Here is an 18,310-nt window from a genome sequence, read left to right on the forward strand (position 1 = left end):
TTTGCTCAATATGTTGAAAAATATTCTGAAATGAAGTAAATGCTAGTGCCATTATCTTGACATAATGATATGCGCTCGGCATTACATTTCTTGAAAGCAGCAAACTTATACTAAAAACAAATTTATTGTTCTTAATGGAAAGGCAACAAGGCAAGCGCTTGTTACTCTCGGGGTCTCCTAGCCGCACAGGCAAATCATATGGTCTAAAAATGCATTTTTCCATGGATAACATGACATCATCGCGCCAAGTGCGTGCTCTTTCAGTCAATTAGTGCACATATATACAGCCCGGCCCTCGGACAAACATTTTTTAATTGTAATTTTGAAGAATTTATCTAAATGTGCATGAACTATTTCTGTTCAAAATTGTTAGAAATGTTAAATGTTTAAATATTAACTGTCAGTTTACTGTACTGTGCCAACTGTACTACTATATGAGTACGTGTTTTCTATTGTTTCATTGGAAATAAAACAGCAAAGTCCATTTGGCTGTCATCTGTTTTAATTATGAGACACAATTGTGTCAAAGTCATGATTTTTTATTTCATGCTTGAAATAAGAAATGATGACTTTAAAAAAGTAGTTTTCTACTTGTGAGTGTTGATGACACAGCTTTGCAACACTTGATATTCTAGTTTCAAGCATGTTTTACTCAATATAGCTCATCAAATCTCAGCAACAAGCTGTAATATCTTACTGACATCATTTAGGACCAAAACACTTAAAACAAGTAAAACACTCTGACATAAAATCTGCTTAGTGAGAAGAATTATCTTATCAGACAGAAATTAAGCCTTATTTGAGATATTTAATCATACTTAGATTTCAGTTTTTGCAGTGTATACCTGTGTTTGCTGTCACAACATATACTGCTAAAAATACCAAAGGAGGAAATCAGAGGAAGAAAAGAAAGACGCTGTATGTCTAAAAATCCAAAGAAGAGCCAAAACTCAAATAAATATTGGTTGGGCGTAATCAAGATGTAGGGCATTGTGGGCCAGTGTGATCTCGGGGAACATGCTTTTTTTGCCATACCAGAATATGATGAAGCATATGTAGCACTTGCAGGCATGGGATTTTTGCGTCTATAGTCGGAAATCTGTCTTTTTTTTGTCTCTGTAAAAATCTAAACTATTTTCCCTTTTTCTTAGCTTTTTCCGACCCACAATGTGTGTTTGAAATCTAGATCCGTCTCTTTGCCATACCTGCCAACAACTACGGTTTTCCCATAATGAGTACGGTTTATGATCAAAACTACGGTTTTCCATAAAAAATTATAACCGTATTTTCCGGACTATAAGGCGCACTTAAAATCCTTTTTTTCCCTCAAAACTCGACAGTGCGCCTTATAAACCCGTTGCACCTAATGTAAGGAATAACTTTGGTTGAGCTTACCCACCTCGAAGCTATTTTATTTGGTACATGGTGTAATAAGTGTGACCAGTAGATGGCTGTCAAACATAAGAGATATGTGTAGATTGCACTTTAATGGCAATATGACTCAAGTAAACACCAACATTTTATATGAGTCATGGTGTGTGTATAAGGTAAGACATATTATCTGCTGTTTTGTTTCACAATATTATGCAAAAGCAACTTTACTTACCTTTTAGTACCTGCTGATCTGTATTTGGGATCTGCATAAGTCCTGAAAAATTGTGCACGTCCGCCTTTGTAGTCCGTGTTGATGCCGTAGTCGATAAGCTTCTTCTTTTTCTCTATCTTCTTGTTCTGTGACATTCATCCTCCACTGTTGCCATTTCTAATATAAAGTAGTGTAAAGTTCTTACTTATATCTGTCAGTAAACTCACCATGGAAGCACTAAAACATACCGGTGTAGTGAGTGTACCTTATTCACCCAAGGAACTTTAGTTACTAGAGAGTTCCGGTCAGACGGTTTTTCACGGGACACATTTCCCGCGTTGTTGTTTCCGGATGAGAAGATGCTGCTACGTTATTGATTGAAGTAAAGTCTGAATGTCATTAAAACAGTTAGCACCATCTTTTGACACTTCTTCCACTCCCGTCCTTGCACGCTACACCGCTACAACAAAGATGACGGGGAGAAAATATTTGAGAAGCACTGGACGTGTGTTACCGATAGTCTGCAACAGAATACGAACTAGGGCATCCTTCCATGTAGGGCTGGGCGATATGGCTTTTTATTCATATCTGGATATTATTAGTCCATGTCACGATACACCATAAATATATATGTGGATATGTTTAGTCCATGTCACGATACACCATATATATGTGGATATGTTTAGTCCATGTCACGATACACCATATATATGTGGATATGTTTAGTCCATGTCACGATACACCATATATATGTGGATATGTTTAGTCCATGTCACGATACACCATATATATGTGGATATGTTTAGTCCATGTCACGATACACCATATATATGTGGATATGTTTAGTCCATGTCACGATACACCATATATATGTGGATATGTTTAGTCCATGTCACGATACACCATATATATGTGGATATGTTTAGTCCATGTCACGATACACCATATATATGTGGATATGTTTAGTCCATGTCACGATACACCATATATATGTGGATATGTTTAGTCCATGTCACGATACACCATATATATGTGGATATGTTTAGTCCATGTCACGATACACCATATATATGTGGATATGTTTAGGCCATGTCACGATACACCATATATATGTGGATATGTTTAGTCCATGTCACGATACACCATATATATGTGGATATGTTTAGTCCATGTCACGATACACCATATATATGTGGATATGTTTAGTCCATGTCACGATACACCATATATATGTGGATATGTTTAGTCCATGTCACGATACACCATATATATGTGGATATGTTTAGTCCATGTCACGATACACCATATATATGTGGATATGTTTAGTCCATGTCACGATACACCATATATATGTGGATATGTTTAGTCCATGTCACGATACACCATATATATGTGGATATGTTTAGTCCATGTCACGATACACCATATATATGTGGATATGTTTAGTCCATGTCACGATACACCATATATATGTGGATATGTTTAGTCCATGTCACGATACACCATATATATGTGGATATGTTTAGTCCATGTCACGATACACCATATATATGTGGATATGTTTAGTCCATGTCACGATACACCATATATATGTGGATATGTTTAGTCCATGTCACGATACACCATATATATGTGGATATGTTTAGTCCATGTCACGATACACCATATATATGTGGATATGTTTAGTCCATGTCACGATACACCATATATATGTGGATATGTTTAGTCCATGTCACGATACACCATATATATGTGGATATGTTTAGTCCATGTCACGATACACCATATATATGTGGATATGTTTAGTCCATGTCACGATACACCATATATATGTGGATATGTGTAGTCCATGTCACGATACACCATATATATGTGGATATGTTTAGTCCATGTCACGATACACCATATATATGTGGATATGTTTAGTCCATGTCACGATACACCATATATATGTGGATATGTTTAGGCCATGTCACGATACACCATATATATGTGGATATGTTTAGTCCATGTCACGATACACCATATATATGTGGATATGTTTAGTCCATGTCACGATACACCATATATATGTGGATATGTTTAGTTCATGTCACGATACACCATATATATGTGGATATGTTTAGGTCATGTCACGATACACCATATATATGTGGATATGTTTAGTCCATGTCACGATACACCATATATATGTGGATATGTTTAGTCCATGTCACGATACACCATATATATGTGGATATGTTTAGTCCATGTCACGATACACCATATATATGTGGATATGTTTAGTCCATGTCACGATACACCATATATATGTGGATATGTTTAGTCCATGTCACGATACACCATATATATGTGGATATGTTTAGTCCATGTCACGATACACCATATATATGTGGATATGTTTAGTCCATGTCACGATACACCATATATATGTGGATATGTTTAGTCCATGTCACGATACACCATATATATGTGGATATGTTTAGGCCACGTCACGATACACCATATATATGTGGATATGTTTAGTCCATGTCACGATACACCATATATATGTGGATATGTTTAGTCCATGTCACGATACACCATATATATGTGGATATGTTTAGTCCATGTCACGATACACCATATATATGTGGATATGTTTAGTCCATGTCACGATACACCATATATATGTGGATATGTTTAGTCCATGTCACGATACACCATGTATATGTGGATATGTTTAGTCCATGTCACGATACACCATATATATGTGGATATGTTTAGTCCATGTCACGATACACCATATATATGTGGATATTTTGCCTTAGCCTTGAATGAACACTTGATGCATATAATCACAGCAGTATGATGATTCTATGTGTCTACATTAAAACATTCTTCTTCATACTGCATTAATATATGCTACTTTTAAACTTTCATGCAGAGAGGGAAATCACAACTAAAAGTGTATTTATGAAACAGTTATTAAGCAGTGGCACAAACATTCATGTCATTTCCAAAACAGAAAGTGCAAGATTGTCAGAGACATTTTAAAACAAGCTATTAGTGCACTTTTGTGCATGATGTCACTAAGATGACATATCAAAACAACACTAAATTAAAGTGCACTTTTTGTACAGAACGCCACTACAATACTTAAAAAGCAAATAAAGTGCACTTTTGTGCATGATGTCACACAAGATATTTCAATAAGTGTCAAATAAAAATGAGCTGCATAATAGGACATCAAGTAGTGTATGTCCTTCACTATGTGGTAGGTTCATGCGGACGTTATCTCCTTCTGTTGTTGACTATTTGTTTCATACGGTGTTGATGTGGAAATGGTTGCTTGGGCATTTTGTGGGTGTGGCACTGGTCGGAGATGTTGACATGCGGAGTTTCAAGCACTCCTCATTCTCTAGTAGGTGACTTTTCAAATGATGCTACAAATTAGCAGTGCTGCTACTTTTTGTAGCAACGCTTTTGCCGCATACTTGACATATTACGCTTGTCTGTTCAACATCTTCCCGCTTGAAGCCAAACCACCGCCAGACGATGGACCCCCTGCTGTTTTTCTTGGGAATTAAGTATTCTTCCTTCAATTGGCACCTTCTTTCTCTTGTATTACCACTCGCACCGCACCGCTAGCATCACAGCTAACGTTACCCATGCTGCTATACCTCTCTGCTGGGCGAGGGCGTATGACGTTGCACGCGCGACAGAATGTGACGTATGTAAAAAGGTGCACTTGTTTTATGTCTCTGTGAGAAGGAGAGACAAGAAAGAGTGATAAAAGCCTGTAGTGTAATGCCCGCAGCTATAAGCAACAGCGTGAGAACGTATACTCCAATATCACCATATAGTCATTTTCTATATCGCACTGAGACAAACCTGCGATATATCCAGTATATCGATATATCCCCCAGCCCTACTTCCATGCAACTTCAGACTGTCAACAACCCATGCGTGCGCACGTACTGCTCTCGTGCGCGGCGTTGTGCACTTCCAGAGAGGAGGAGACTAGGAGGGACTATCAGCAGTTTGGATTCTGCCTTGTGACGCCAGATTCAAGTGGCCCAGCTTTAAGTCAAGGAGTGTAAGAACTCTTGTCCTGTGTGTCTCTACAGACCGTCAGTGTTCCAGCAGCCAGTCATCTTCTTGGGAGCAGACGTTACACATCCACCTGCTGGAGATGGAAAGAAGCCCTCGATTGCAGCAGTGAGTTTGCCGCACTTGTGAATAAAAACTCCACTAATATCAACTTTAAAGGCCTACTGAAAGCCACTACTAGCGACCACGCAGTCTGATAGTTTATATATCAATGATGAAATCTTAACATTGCAACACATGCCAATACGGCCGGGTTAACTTATAAAGTGACATTTTAAATCTCCCGGGAAATATCCGGCTGAAACGTCGCGGTATGATGACGTATGCGCGTGACGAAGTCAGAGTAACGGAAGTTATGGTACCCCGTAGAATCCTATACAAAAAGCTCTGTTTTCATTTCATAATTCCACAGTATTCTGGACATCTTTTGCAATTTGTTTAATGAACAATGAAGGCTGCAAAGAAGACAGTTGTAGGTGGGATCGGTGTATTAGCAGCGGACTACAGCAACACAACCAGGAGGACTTTGTTGGAGAGCAGACGCGCTAGCCGGCGACCTCACCTTGACTTCCTACGTCTCCGGGACGCCAAACGCATCGGGTGAAGTCCTTCATCCTTCCGCCGATCGCTGGAACGCAGGTGAGCACGGGTGTTGATGAGCAGATGAAGGCTGGCTGGCGTAGGTGGAGAGCTAATGTTTTTAGCATAGCTCTGTGCGGTCCGGTTGCTATGTTGCTAAGTTAGCTTCAATGGCGTCGTTAGCACAGCATTGTTAACCTTCGCCAGCCTGGAAAGCATTAACCGTGTATTTACATGTCCACGGTTTAATAGTATTGTTGATTTTCTATCTATCCTTCCAGTCAGGGGTTTATTTTTTTTGTTTCTATATGCAGTTAAAGCACGATGCTATCACGTTAGCTCGTAGCTAAAGCGTTTCGCCGATGTATTGTCGTGGAGATAAAAGGCACTGAATGTCCATTTCGCGTTCTCGACTCTCATCTTCAAGAGGATATAGTATCCCAGGTGGTTTAAAATACAAATCCGTGATCCACAATAGAAAAAGGAGAGAGTGTGGAATCCAATGAGTCAGCTTGTACCTAAGTTACGGTCAGAGCGAAAAAAAATATGTATTTCACTGCATTCTAGTCCGTCACTCTAACGTTCCTCGTCCACGAATCTTTCATCCTTGCTCAAATTAATGAGGTAATGGTCCGAATAGCTCTAGCTGCGTTGAAAACAATAGGAAAATATGAGGGAGTGAACAACTGACAACGTCACGCTACTTCCGGTAGGGGCAAGGTTTTTTTTTTATCAGAGACCAAAAGTTGCCAACTTTATCGACGTTGTTCTATACTAAATCCTTTCAGCAAAAATATGGCAATATCGCAAAATGATCAAGTATGACACATAGAATGGATCTGCTATTTCCGTTTAAATAAAAAAAAATCATTTCAGTAGGCCTTTAAATGTTTTGGTTAGTCATGGCAGCGCAACATCAAGTTAACCTTCTGGCACTTTGTCTTGTCTCATTTGTCAATGACAACATTGCAACCAACTCAGGCTTTTATTTCCTCTCGCCCAGGTGGTCGGCAGCATGGACGCCCACCCCAGCAGGTACTGTGCCACCGTGCGGGTCCAGAGGCCGAGGCAAGAGGTGATCCAGGATCTGGCCTCCATGGTGCGTGAGCTGCTTATCCAGTTCTACAAGTCCACACGTTACAAGCCCACCAGGATCATCTTCTACAGGGATGGAGTGTCTGAAGGCCAGTTCAGACAGGTAGGTTCCCAGGTTTGTTCTCCAGGTTATTATTTTATACATCTGAACATTTTTATTTGGCCAATGGATCCAGCGTTCTCAGGCGTTTGGTTTCTTCTTCTTCAGGTGCTGTATTATGAGCTGCTGGCCATCCGTGAGGCCTGTATCAGCCTGGAGAAGGAGTACCAGCCAGGCATCACCTACATTGTTGTGCAAAAACGCCACCACACACGCCTCTTCTGCGCCGACCGCAACGAGCGAGTAAGAACCACCACTTTCTCTTCTCGTTTCTTACTCGGCCAGTACTTTAATTACCCTGCACGGTTCACCTTTGCTACCTCCTGTAAATGGCGTTCGATTAAGGCATTAGGGCCTCAATGCCAAGCAAAGAGCAGTGGAGTGGTGTTCAAGGCCCATGGAGTCCGTAGTCCATGTGTTCTTTGTCCAGGAGTTGTAAGCTCTCAAGAGCATTAGGCTTTTATTCGCTTGACTGGGAACTGCTCAGTGAGTCCGCTTAATGCTTCGACAAGTTGAACTACCACATTTGATTGCTTTTAGAGCTTCCCTGTTTCCTTTTTGCTGTAGCCTGCATCAAGCGTTTTCTTGTTTTTAAGTATAATTGTACATCTAGATCAGGGAAGGGCAATTAATTTTTACCGGGGGCCGCATGAGCAACCCGAGGACTGCTGGAGGGCCACACCGACAAGGTTTCAGTTAAATTTTGCTCAAATTATTTTTGTTTTACCATAAGATAAATAATAATAATAGTTTAATTTAACCTAACTTAACTTTATACAAAAGCAGATTGCTTTTGATGGTTTTAATTTTAACACTGTCTTACACAACACTTCCTGATGTATAATACAATGCAAAAATGTCCATTTCTGTCACTTTATCCTGCATCCTCTTAAAAAGTCCAACATTTTCCCCCGTCAAATTTGGACAACCATCTGTTGTCACACCTGCCAGCTTGTCCCATTTCAGTCCTAACATGTCCAAACACGCATTTACCTATATGAACAAGTCATTACCTGTGGTTGTCTCTTTAATTGACTGCATGGCTGCCAGCTCCTCCGTGACTTGAAAGTCTGCAGTTATCCCACGTAAGAAGATGAGCAGCTGGGCGGTGTCGCGTACATCGCAGCTCTCATCCAAAGCCAGCAAAAAACAGTCAAAGTCGGCCGTTCTGTTCTTCAGCTGAAGCTCCAAGTTTCCAGCGATGGTCTCAACCCGCCACGTTACAGTGCGTCGGGAGAGTGACACGTTCAGCGCAACAGAGTCCAATAAGCACTCCTTAATAAACTCTCCGTCAGATAACGCCTTACTTTTTCTGGCGATTTTGTGAGAAATGACGAAACTTGTCCTGACAGCTGCATCTCTGGGGGTGTGAAATTTGTCAAAAAGTCCTTGTTGGGTTTGCAGTTTTACCATCAACGCATCAGCCTCCCATGCGCGCGCTTCATCAGACAGATTCCGGTATTTTTCCTGGTGCTTCGTCGTGTAGTGGCGATTCCAATTATATTCTTTCAACACAGCAACCTGTGTACCCCAAATTAAGCACACGGCTTTACCTTTCATTTCTGTGTAGAAATACTTAGCAGTCCATGTCTTGTTGAAAACACGCCATTCCTCATCAACTTTTCTCTTTTTAGCGTCTCGGGGATAACCGTGCATCACTTGTCGCTGTGCACCTTCACTCACATGTTACACCCGGACATACGCCCATAAATAACACTTTTCAACGACGCTCAAAGGGCCGGCCGGATGTGGCCCGCGGGCCGTAGAATGCACAAATCTGCTCTAGATGGCAAACTTGACCGTCCTCTTCCCTGTCAGGTTGGCCGCAGCGGAAACATTCCTGCTGGTACGACCGTGGATACAGACATTACGCATCCTTACGAGTTTGACTTTTACCTCTGCAGCCACGCTGGAATACAGGTGAGCACCCTCGTTATCTGTTGCGTCGCTGGATTCATTTGCGAGGTTTCATTTATTTGCGACGTCTCGCAGGGCACCAGTCGGCCGTCCCACTACCACGTGCTGTGGGATGACAATTGTTTCACAGCCGACGAGTTCCAGCTGCTCACATACCAGTTGTGCCACACCTACGTGCGCTGTACCCGCTCGGTGTCCATCCCCGCGCCTGCCTACTACGCCCACCTGGTGGCCTTCCGCGCCCGCTACCACCTGGTGGACAAAGAACACGACAGGTGAGAAGACATTTATTGTTGAATTTCCATTGAAGGATTAATGTATTTTTCGGACTATAAGTCGCAGTTTTTTTCATAGTTTGGCCGGGGGTGCGACTTCTACTCAGGAGCGACTTATGTGTGAAATGATTAACACATTAGCGTAAAATATCAAATAATATTATTGATCTCATTCACGTAAGAGACTAGACGTATAAGATTTCATGGGATTTAGCGATTAGGAGTGACAGATTGTTTGGTAAACGTATAGCATGTTCTATATGTTATAGTTATTTGAATGACTCTTACCATAATATGTTACGTTAACATACCAGTTGGTTATTTATGCCTCATATAACGTACACTTATTCAGCCTGTTGTTTACTATTCTTTAGACATTTTAAATTGCCTATCAAATGTTGGGTTTTATCAAATAAATTTCCCCCAAAAAATGCGACTTATACTCCAGTGCGACTTATGTTTTTTTTCCTTCTTTTATTATGCATTTTCGGCCGGTGCGACTTATACTCCGAAAAATACGGTAGACTTGGAAGAAATTATTTTAAAAAATCTATTAAAATGTATTTATTTTATTAATGTTATATACATGTCTTTTTACTGTGCAATTATTTTATGATTTGTTTTTTTCACCCAAATATATTTTTAAGAAGAAATTATAGTTTCAACATTTTTCAAAGGGGAACTGCACTTTTTTTTTTTTGTCAATCTTTTTATTTTAATTTTACTTTTTTATGCATTCTAACTTGTAAATAAATGCTAGCAAAAGTCAGCTAACAATGGAGCCAATGGGAGTCATTCTATTCCGCCTATAAAGCTCTCTAAAAAACACCCAATGGTTTTATACACAGGTGCTGCTCAATAAGTTGGAATATGACCAAAAAGTTGCTTGATTTAAGTAATTCATTTCAAAAAGTGAAAGTTGTATGTTATATACACTCATTGATGTATATCAAGTATGGATGTCCGATAATATCGGCCTGCCGATATTATCGGCCGATAAATGCGTTAAAATGTAATATCGGAAATTATCGGTATCGGTTTTTTTTTATCGGTATCGTTTTTTTTTTTTTTTTTTTTTTTTTTTTTAAATTAAATCAACATAAAAAACACAAGATACACTTACAATTAATGCACCAACCCAAAAAACCTCCCTCCTCATTCACACAAAATGGTTGTTTCTTTCTGTTATTAATATTCTGGTTCCTACATTATATATCAATATATATCAATAAAGTCTGCAAGGGATACAGTCCGTAAGCACACATGATTGTGCGTGCTGCTGGTCCACTAATAGTACTAACCTTTAACAGTTAATGTTACTCATTTTCATTAATTACTAGTTTCTATGTAACTGTTTTTATATTGTTTTACTTTCTTTTTTATTCAAGAAAATGTTTTTAATTTATTTATCTTATTTTATTTTATAATTTTTTTTAAAAAGTACCTTATCTTCACCATACCTGGTTGTCCAATATAGACATAATAATGTGTTAATTCCACGACTGTTTATATCGGTTGATATCGGTATCGGTTGATATCGGTATCGGTAATTAAAGAGTTGGACAATATCAGAATATCGGATATCGGCAAAAAGCCATTATCGGACATCCCTAATATCAAGTGTTTATTTTAATTTTAATGATTATAACTGAAAACTAACTAAAAAAAAGCAACTAATTCCGTATCACAGAACATTTGAATTTTACAACCAATAAAAAAAAAAAAAGAAGGATTTTACTATACAGTAGAACTTTCCAGTAAAGTTTCCACAGTCAGTGATGGTTTAAGGTGCCATGTCATCTGCTGGTGTTGGTCCAAAGTGGATTAAAGTACTTCCATTAGTTGTATTGTTAGCCACCTCGTACTGGCTGTGCATCACCACTTAGAATGCATTAAAAGAAAGACAAAACATGTTGTCTTACAAAGGGATTGTGAATGATAGGCACAATTCCAAAGAAAGTGACGTTTCTCTTTAACAATTGAATACTTTCCGGCCATGTTGATATGGAATGGAAAGAAAACAAAATACTCAATTTCCATTTAAAAGAAAAATGTAATGCTATCAAAGAAAATGCAGTTCGGTGGAAGTATTGGTGTGCTCATATTGCCAGCATGGGGAACCTCGCTACATTCACTTTTCACCAGTTTATGTACTAGGTCTATAGCAGGGGTCACCAACGCGGTGCCCGCGGGCACCAGGTAGCCCGTAAGGACCAGATGAGTAGCCCGCTGGCCTGTTCTAAAAATAGCTCAAATAGCAGCACTTACCAGTGAGCTGCCTCTATTTTTTAAATTGTATTTATTTACTAGCAAACTGGTCTCGCTTTGCCCGACATTTTTAATTCTAAGAGAGACAAAACTCAAATAGAATTTGAAAATCCAAGAAAATATTTTAAAGACTTGGTCTTCACTTGTTTAAATAAATTCATTAATTTTTTTACTTTGCTTCTTATAACATTGAGAAAGACAATTTTAGAGAAAAAAATCCAACCTTAAAAATGATTTTAGGATTTTTAAACACATATACCTTTTTACCTTTTAAATTCCTTCCTCTTCTTTCCTGACAATTTAAATCAATGTTCAAGTAATTTATTTTTTTTATTGTAAAGAATAATAAATACATTTTAATTTAATTCTTCATTTTAGCTTCTGTTTTTTCGACGAAGAATATTTGTGAAATATTTCTTCAAACTTATGATTAAAATTTAAAAAAATTATTCTGGAAAATCTGTAGAATCAAATTTAAATCTTATTTCAAAGTCTTTTAAATTTCTTTTAAAATTTTTGTTCTGGAAAATCTAGAAGAAATAATGATTTGTCTTTGTTAGAAATATAGCTTGGTCCAATTTGTTATATATTCTAACAAAGTGTAGATTGGATTTTAAGCTATTTAAAACATGTCATCCAAATTCTAAAATGAATCTTAATCAGGAAAAATGACTAATGATGTTCCATAAATTCTTTTTTTAATTTTTTCAAAAAGATTCAAATTAGCTAGTTTTTCTCTTCTTTTTTTCGGTAGAATTTTGAATTTTAAAGAGTCGAAATTGAAGATAAACTATGTTTCAAAATTTAATTGTCATTTGTTTCGTGTTTTCCCCTCTTTTAAACCGTTCAATTAATTGTAAATATCATTAATTATTAATAATAACATAGAGTTAAAGGTAAATTGAGCAAATTGGCTATTTCTGGCAATTTATTTAAGTGTGTATCAAACTGGTAGCCCTTCGCATTAATCACTACCCAAGAAGTAGCTCTTGCTTTCAAAAAGGTTGGTGACCCCTGCTGTAGGATATTGCTGTATTTCACATGTGTGTAAATAATGCAGTCTAATAATTTTGCTATATGACACAACCAAACCTTGCTGAACTAAATTGCACGCCCTGTCCTTGTTGTCATCGTTCAACTTTTTGGCGTCGTTGCTGTGCATTTCTCCATCCTTCAGCGCCGAGGGCAGCCATGTGTCCGGTCAGAGTAACGGTCGAGACCCGCAGGCGCTGGCCAAAGCTGTTCAGATTCACCACGACACCCTGAGGACCATGTACTTCGCCTGAGCTGCAAGACCCTCCCTTGACCATTTCCATCCTCCACACACACACACACACACACACACGGCCATTCGAGGATGGCTTGGCAAGTAACCCCCCGCCCCATACATACACACACACACATGCCTAGTCAATCCGGACCCGACACTGTGCAGAGGGAAGCAGGAAGGAGGCACCCCCACACTGGATTGAGGATGCAAACGCTGCTTTAACAAAACAAGCAAACAAAACTCCGCACTAATATGCAATATCAACCGGCCAACTAGTTTATTTCCATCCTATTGGACTCCAGTTTCTTTGACCTCCATTTCCTGCGTTTGCTTTTTAATCCCCGCCCCCAAATATTCCACCAATCTGCTCCCTTCCCATCCACAGCACCTCAAGTCAGTTCAAGCAGCAGCACTTTTACATTCTGTCATTTTTTGTTTGTTTGTTTGTTTCGCTTTTTGCCTTTTGCTTGTTTTTAAACGAGGGAGCAGTACAGAAAGGGTCGACTCACATTTTGAAGATTATGATTTTACGGCCTCATTCCTTTCTGCCCCATCTTATTTAGTCACTTTCCAGGTGTAAAATAACCAGTTCTTTGAGCACACTGCCACCTGCTGGCTACGAGGTATCGCGCCCTCCCTAATGTTGGCCGCCAGGAGAAAGATGATGCCTTGGAAGGGTTTTCACGGAAGATATCAGCTGTCACACTTTATATTGTCTGACATATCAATCACAGCCATCTCTTTTTAATTTAAAGTATAACACTGTTTTGTTTTTTTTATCCTGGATGTTATTTTCCTGCTTTTGTTGTCTCGTGCGTCATGTGAAACTTTGAAGATATTCGTATACGGATACATTGTTACCTTTTTAAACGACCATGCGCTATATTTTAGGTTTTGGAGGTGGAGCAAGAGATCTCGTCGGTGTTCTCCACTTGTGCAATAACGGACTAAAGGAAAGGAAGAGAAAATAATACACATTTCATTCGGAAGTGAGCGGTCTTGTACGGAGTTTGGCACTTTTTTTTCTGATTGAGCAGCGTGTCTGTGGTCTTTGTTTTGCCCCGGCAGTCGGGCACACGCGGTAAAACAAATGTAGTTTTAATGATGTTCCATATTCTTGACTTGAAGGATTGCTATGCTCCTGTGTGGTGTGCGAGTACGTGCTTGTGGTGGTCATCATGTTGGAACTCCTGATCGTGGGTTTGCCAATGAGCGCTGATTTCCCCCTGAATTCCTACAAGTTGTTTTGGACCTGTTTGCAGCAAAGGCCATAAAGGGGGGAAGGGAGTATTTAAGTGCCTGGTGGAATTTAAGCGTTATCACGCCATGCCCATTCGAGTAGGGTGAAATAATGAAAAGGCATATTTGAACAACAGGGCAGCGTGAGAGAGTTTCACCCAATGCCTCTTATTCTTCTCGACAAACGGACTTTTCTACACCACTCATGGGAATCCTGACATGGGAGTGTGTATTTATGGTGTTTGCCTTGTTCACCAGTGTTAGCTGTTAGCTTTGCTTGGACACAGCAGTCAAAAGCAAAGCTGGTCTGTTTTTTTTTTTCTTTCCTTTCTTGCTTATCAGTAATAATCATATCCTGAGTTTCTAACCTAGTCCTAGCGGGCCAGGGTCTCGGGGTCGGTCCACGTAGCTGGCCCGAAATAAACCGAGATCGGCTTCGGAACAAAGCTGAAGAGTCAAGTGGCTGACTTGTTGTTCTCAGTTTCCGGCCCCTAAATCTATCAAATACGTTTCTGGAATGCGGTCGCCACTCGGCTCCTCCGTGCTGCTGATAATCTGAAGCTTTTGGGGAAGGGCGGGTGTTCCTTTACAAAGTTAACTGCACTAAAAGAAGCATGTGTTCTGGTTCCGAATACAGGCGTGGTGCTACTACAACCGATTGTAGAATCTGGGACTGAGTTTCTCTTGTGAGCAGGTTAGGAAAGCTAAGGGCGCCTCCCATAACCCTGGTTGGCTGCCACTACCTAGGTCTGTGTTCGCTGGCGTCGGAAGGCCCTTAGTACCGTTGTGGATGTCAGACATCCCCTTGGTGGATGTTTGCCGTAGTGATGGCCCTACGACCCTGGTGGGTGTGGTACAGGCATCGCTGGCTAAGTAGAATGAAGGGTCAGCCCCCAACTGTCCTGGCGGGTGTTGGAGTAGCCCTAAAAACGGTACAGTTTGGAAGAAATGTCTATGCTCTCTTATCGATTGTTGCGTCTGACTACCTTTCGAAGGCTTTTTCCCTCCCAGTGTGGAAGCTCGCGGGGATTTGAGCCTTTGGTGTTTCCACTCGTTGTGTCTGAAAGCCTTTATGAGAAACAACAAGCCAGATCAAAAGTATATTTGTACATTTAAGACGATGTAATAATGCACACTGATTATTTTTGCTAACAGTAAAAAAAAAAAAAGATGTAGTCTAAATATTCTTAGTAACAAATGTATCGCTGTACGTTATGGTTTGAAGGAAAAAAGATATTATTATTATTGCAATAGACTGTTGACTTGTGTCACTGTAAACGGTATAAGTGTACATTTGTGCGAACGGTGGTGGAAACTAGTGACGTGTCTTGATGGTGACTGTCGTACTGTTATTGACGGGAAGGTGGACCGTGAACCGCCACCGAGCAAACTGCTAGCACATGTTGAATGCTCATTTTTGTAGATGTTTATTCAGAGAGCGAGAAACACGACAAAGCTGTAGTTACCGCGGCCCCTGAATGTTCCTGGCTTTTTTTTTTGGTCCACCTGGTGCTCCACGCCTGCTCCTCAGCGGGGCTGGTGATCCTTTAGACTGGAGATCTTAGACTCATTTCAAGTTGAATTAGGTACCATTCCTTTTTGTTTCTCTCCTGGAATTTGACTCCCCGTTTCCATGCCCCAGCTGACCTATGGGGGATGTACTGTAAAGGACAACAATGACGTTTGGTCAGTATGATTTATTTTTGAATTCAAGCACGTGTGATTCTGTTGGGCTTTGGGAGAACTTGGGTAGGTTCTTGTCGATGCGGAATTAGTTTTTAACCCACGCTGCCGACATGTTTACAGGCCTCTGGTTGGCACATGCAAGCCAGCAGAGGAACCTGAAAGAAGGCGCCTAGGCCAGTGACGAGAAGTTGGTTCTTTTGCCAGGTTTTTATAGAAACTTCAAGAAGTCTCCCTTTAAAGTGTATTCCATGGATGTAATATCCACCATGGAAGGTAGTAAACTGGTGCAAGAAGTCCACAGAAAGTGCCTTTCCTCTTGATTCTCCTTTTCAAGAAAACGTTTTTTTCTCCTCTCAATGCGACACTTTCAAACATCCGACAGTGTCTCGGACCCCTCGGTGTCGTTGACGTAGTGGAATGCGTGTAGGGCGGAGATCGGCACTACGCGGCTCGTGAATGTCAGCCACAGCACAGCACTTTACGGGTCGTCATTCTCACTCAAGAGACGAGTTGGCAGGTTAAAAGAGCAAGTAAGCTATCTTGGCCGCTGTCCTCACGGGTGTCGAGGAGTTCTGGATGGTTCCCGTTATGCTGGTGTGTGTACCACGGTCCCCACCAAGCTGATGGCGCCCAGCAGAGCCGTGTATAGCCAACTCTGTTTCAAAGTTGGGACTAAACATAGTGTCCTGTAGTCATGTGAGAGGATTTTAACCAATCAGAGAGAGTATGGTCAGACCATCTATTAAATGATTGGTTAAAAGCCCCTCACGTGACTACAGAGCGCCATGTTTGGTCCCAACTCCGGAAGCAGGTTGGCCACACTCTCTATACACGGCTCTATCGCCCACTGTGTGGAAGGCAAGCACTACCCTGATGGGTTTCGGATAGCCCCCACTACCCTTGTGGGTGTGACACACCCACCACTAGCCTTCTGGGTTTTGGATTGTCCCACTATACCAGGGGTCGGCAACCCGCGGCTCCGGAGCCGCATGCGGCTCTTTGACCACTCTGATGCGGCTCAGCTGCATACTTGCGACCCCCCGATTTTCCCAGGAGACTTGTGGATCTCAGTGCCTCTCTATGAAATCTCCAAGGGCAATTATAATCCTATTTTCACTCTAATTACTAAATAAAGGGCGTGCCCTAGATGCACTGCAGTAATTGTCCTCTATAGCATTTACTAACAGCGTGCCAGCCCGGCCACATGTTGTATGTAGCTTTTACTTGCACACGTAGGAGACAGCAAAGCATACTTACTCATCAGCCACACAGCTTACACTGACGGTAGTGTAACACAACACAACCAATACCCACAATCCCATGCAGCCCTAACTCTTCCGGTCTAGATTATACACCCCCGCTACCACCAAACCCCCCCACACATCAACCCTCCCCCCCTCCGTGCGTCGGTTGAGCGGAAGAGTTAGGGCTGCATGGGATTCTGGGTATTTGTTGTGTTGTGTTTATGTTGTGTTACAGTGCAGATGTTCTCCAGAAATGTGTTTGTCATTCTTTTTTGGTGTGGGTTCAAAGTGTGGCGCATATTTGTAACGTAACAGTGTTAAAGTTGTTTTTGTACGGCTACCGTCAGTGTAAACTGTGTGGCTGTTGAAGTAGTACGCCTTGCTGTCACTTACGTGAGCAAGCTGAAGCTGCATTCTACATGTGGTCGAGCAGGTACACTGTTTGGGCAGACTGTAGAGGGCGCCAAAAGCAGTGCCATCACGCCCTGATATTCGGGAGTCTCCCGGAAATAATGAGAGGAAATAATGAGAGGATTGGCAACTATGACGCTATCAAGCGCCATTCATTCAAAACTCGCGGGCCGCACTAACATCAAATTTCCAAATTAAGGTGCGTGCCGGTGCGTGTGTCTGAGACCCCTGGTTAACATAGCACAAAGCAATTTAAGCTTTGTATGCGGTGTTTTTCATTTAAAAAAAATTTTTGTGGCTCCCATTATTTTATTTAATTTGTGAAACTTGCCAAAATGGCTCTTTGAGTGGTAAAGGTTGCCGACCCCTGCACTATACTAATGGGTGTCGAACTCAACTCTAGCCTGTTGAGTTCCAGATGGTCCCCACTATGTTGGCGTGTGTACGATGGTCTCCACTATGTTGGTGTGTGTACCATGGTCCCCACTATGTTGGTGTGTGTACCATGGTCTCCACTATGTTGGTGTGTGTACGATGGTCTCCACTATG

General features: G+C 40.8%; 1 protein-coding gene across 5 annotated transcripts in view; it reads left to right on the forward strand.

The window, feature by feature from the left end:
- LOC133659714 (protein argonaute-3) overlaps positions 1-17,344 on the forward strand; it is a 103,563-nt gene extending 86,219 nt beyond the window's left edge. For 2 of the 5 annotated variants that reach the window (XM_062062335.1, XM_062062338.1), the window contains exons 14-19: positions 5,695-5,785; positions 7,260-7,466; positions 7,560-7,694; positions 9,270-9,371; positions 9,444-9,643; positions 13,089-17,344. In XM_062062335.1, coding sequence (XP_061918319.1) covers positions 5,695-5,785; positions 7,260-7,466; positions 7,560-7,694; positions 9,270-9,371; positions 9,444-9,643; positions 13,089-13,197 — 844 coding nt within the window. In that variant the 3' untranslated portion in view covers positions 13,198-17,344. Of the gene's footprint in view, positions 1-5,694; positions 5,786-7,259; positions 7,467-7,527; positions 7,695-9,269; positions 9,372-9,443; positions 9,644-13,088 lie in introns of all 5 variants that reach the window. The other 3 variants (XM_062062337.1, XM_062062339.1, XM_062062336.1) reach the window with 2 other exon arrangements.
- The last annotated feature ends 966 nt before the right edge of the window (positions 17,345-18,310 follow it).

Source organism: Entelurus aequoreus, linkage group LG11 (assembly GCF_033978785.1).
Source record: "Entelurus aequoreus isolate RoL-2023_Sb linkage group LG11, RoL_Eaeq_v1.1, whole genome shotgun sequence".
In the NCBI taxonomy this organism is placed as follows: domain Eukaryota; kingdom Metazoa; phylum Chordata; class Actinopteri; order Syngnathiformes; family Syngnathidae; genus Entelurus; species Entelurus aequoreus.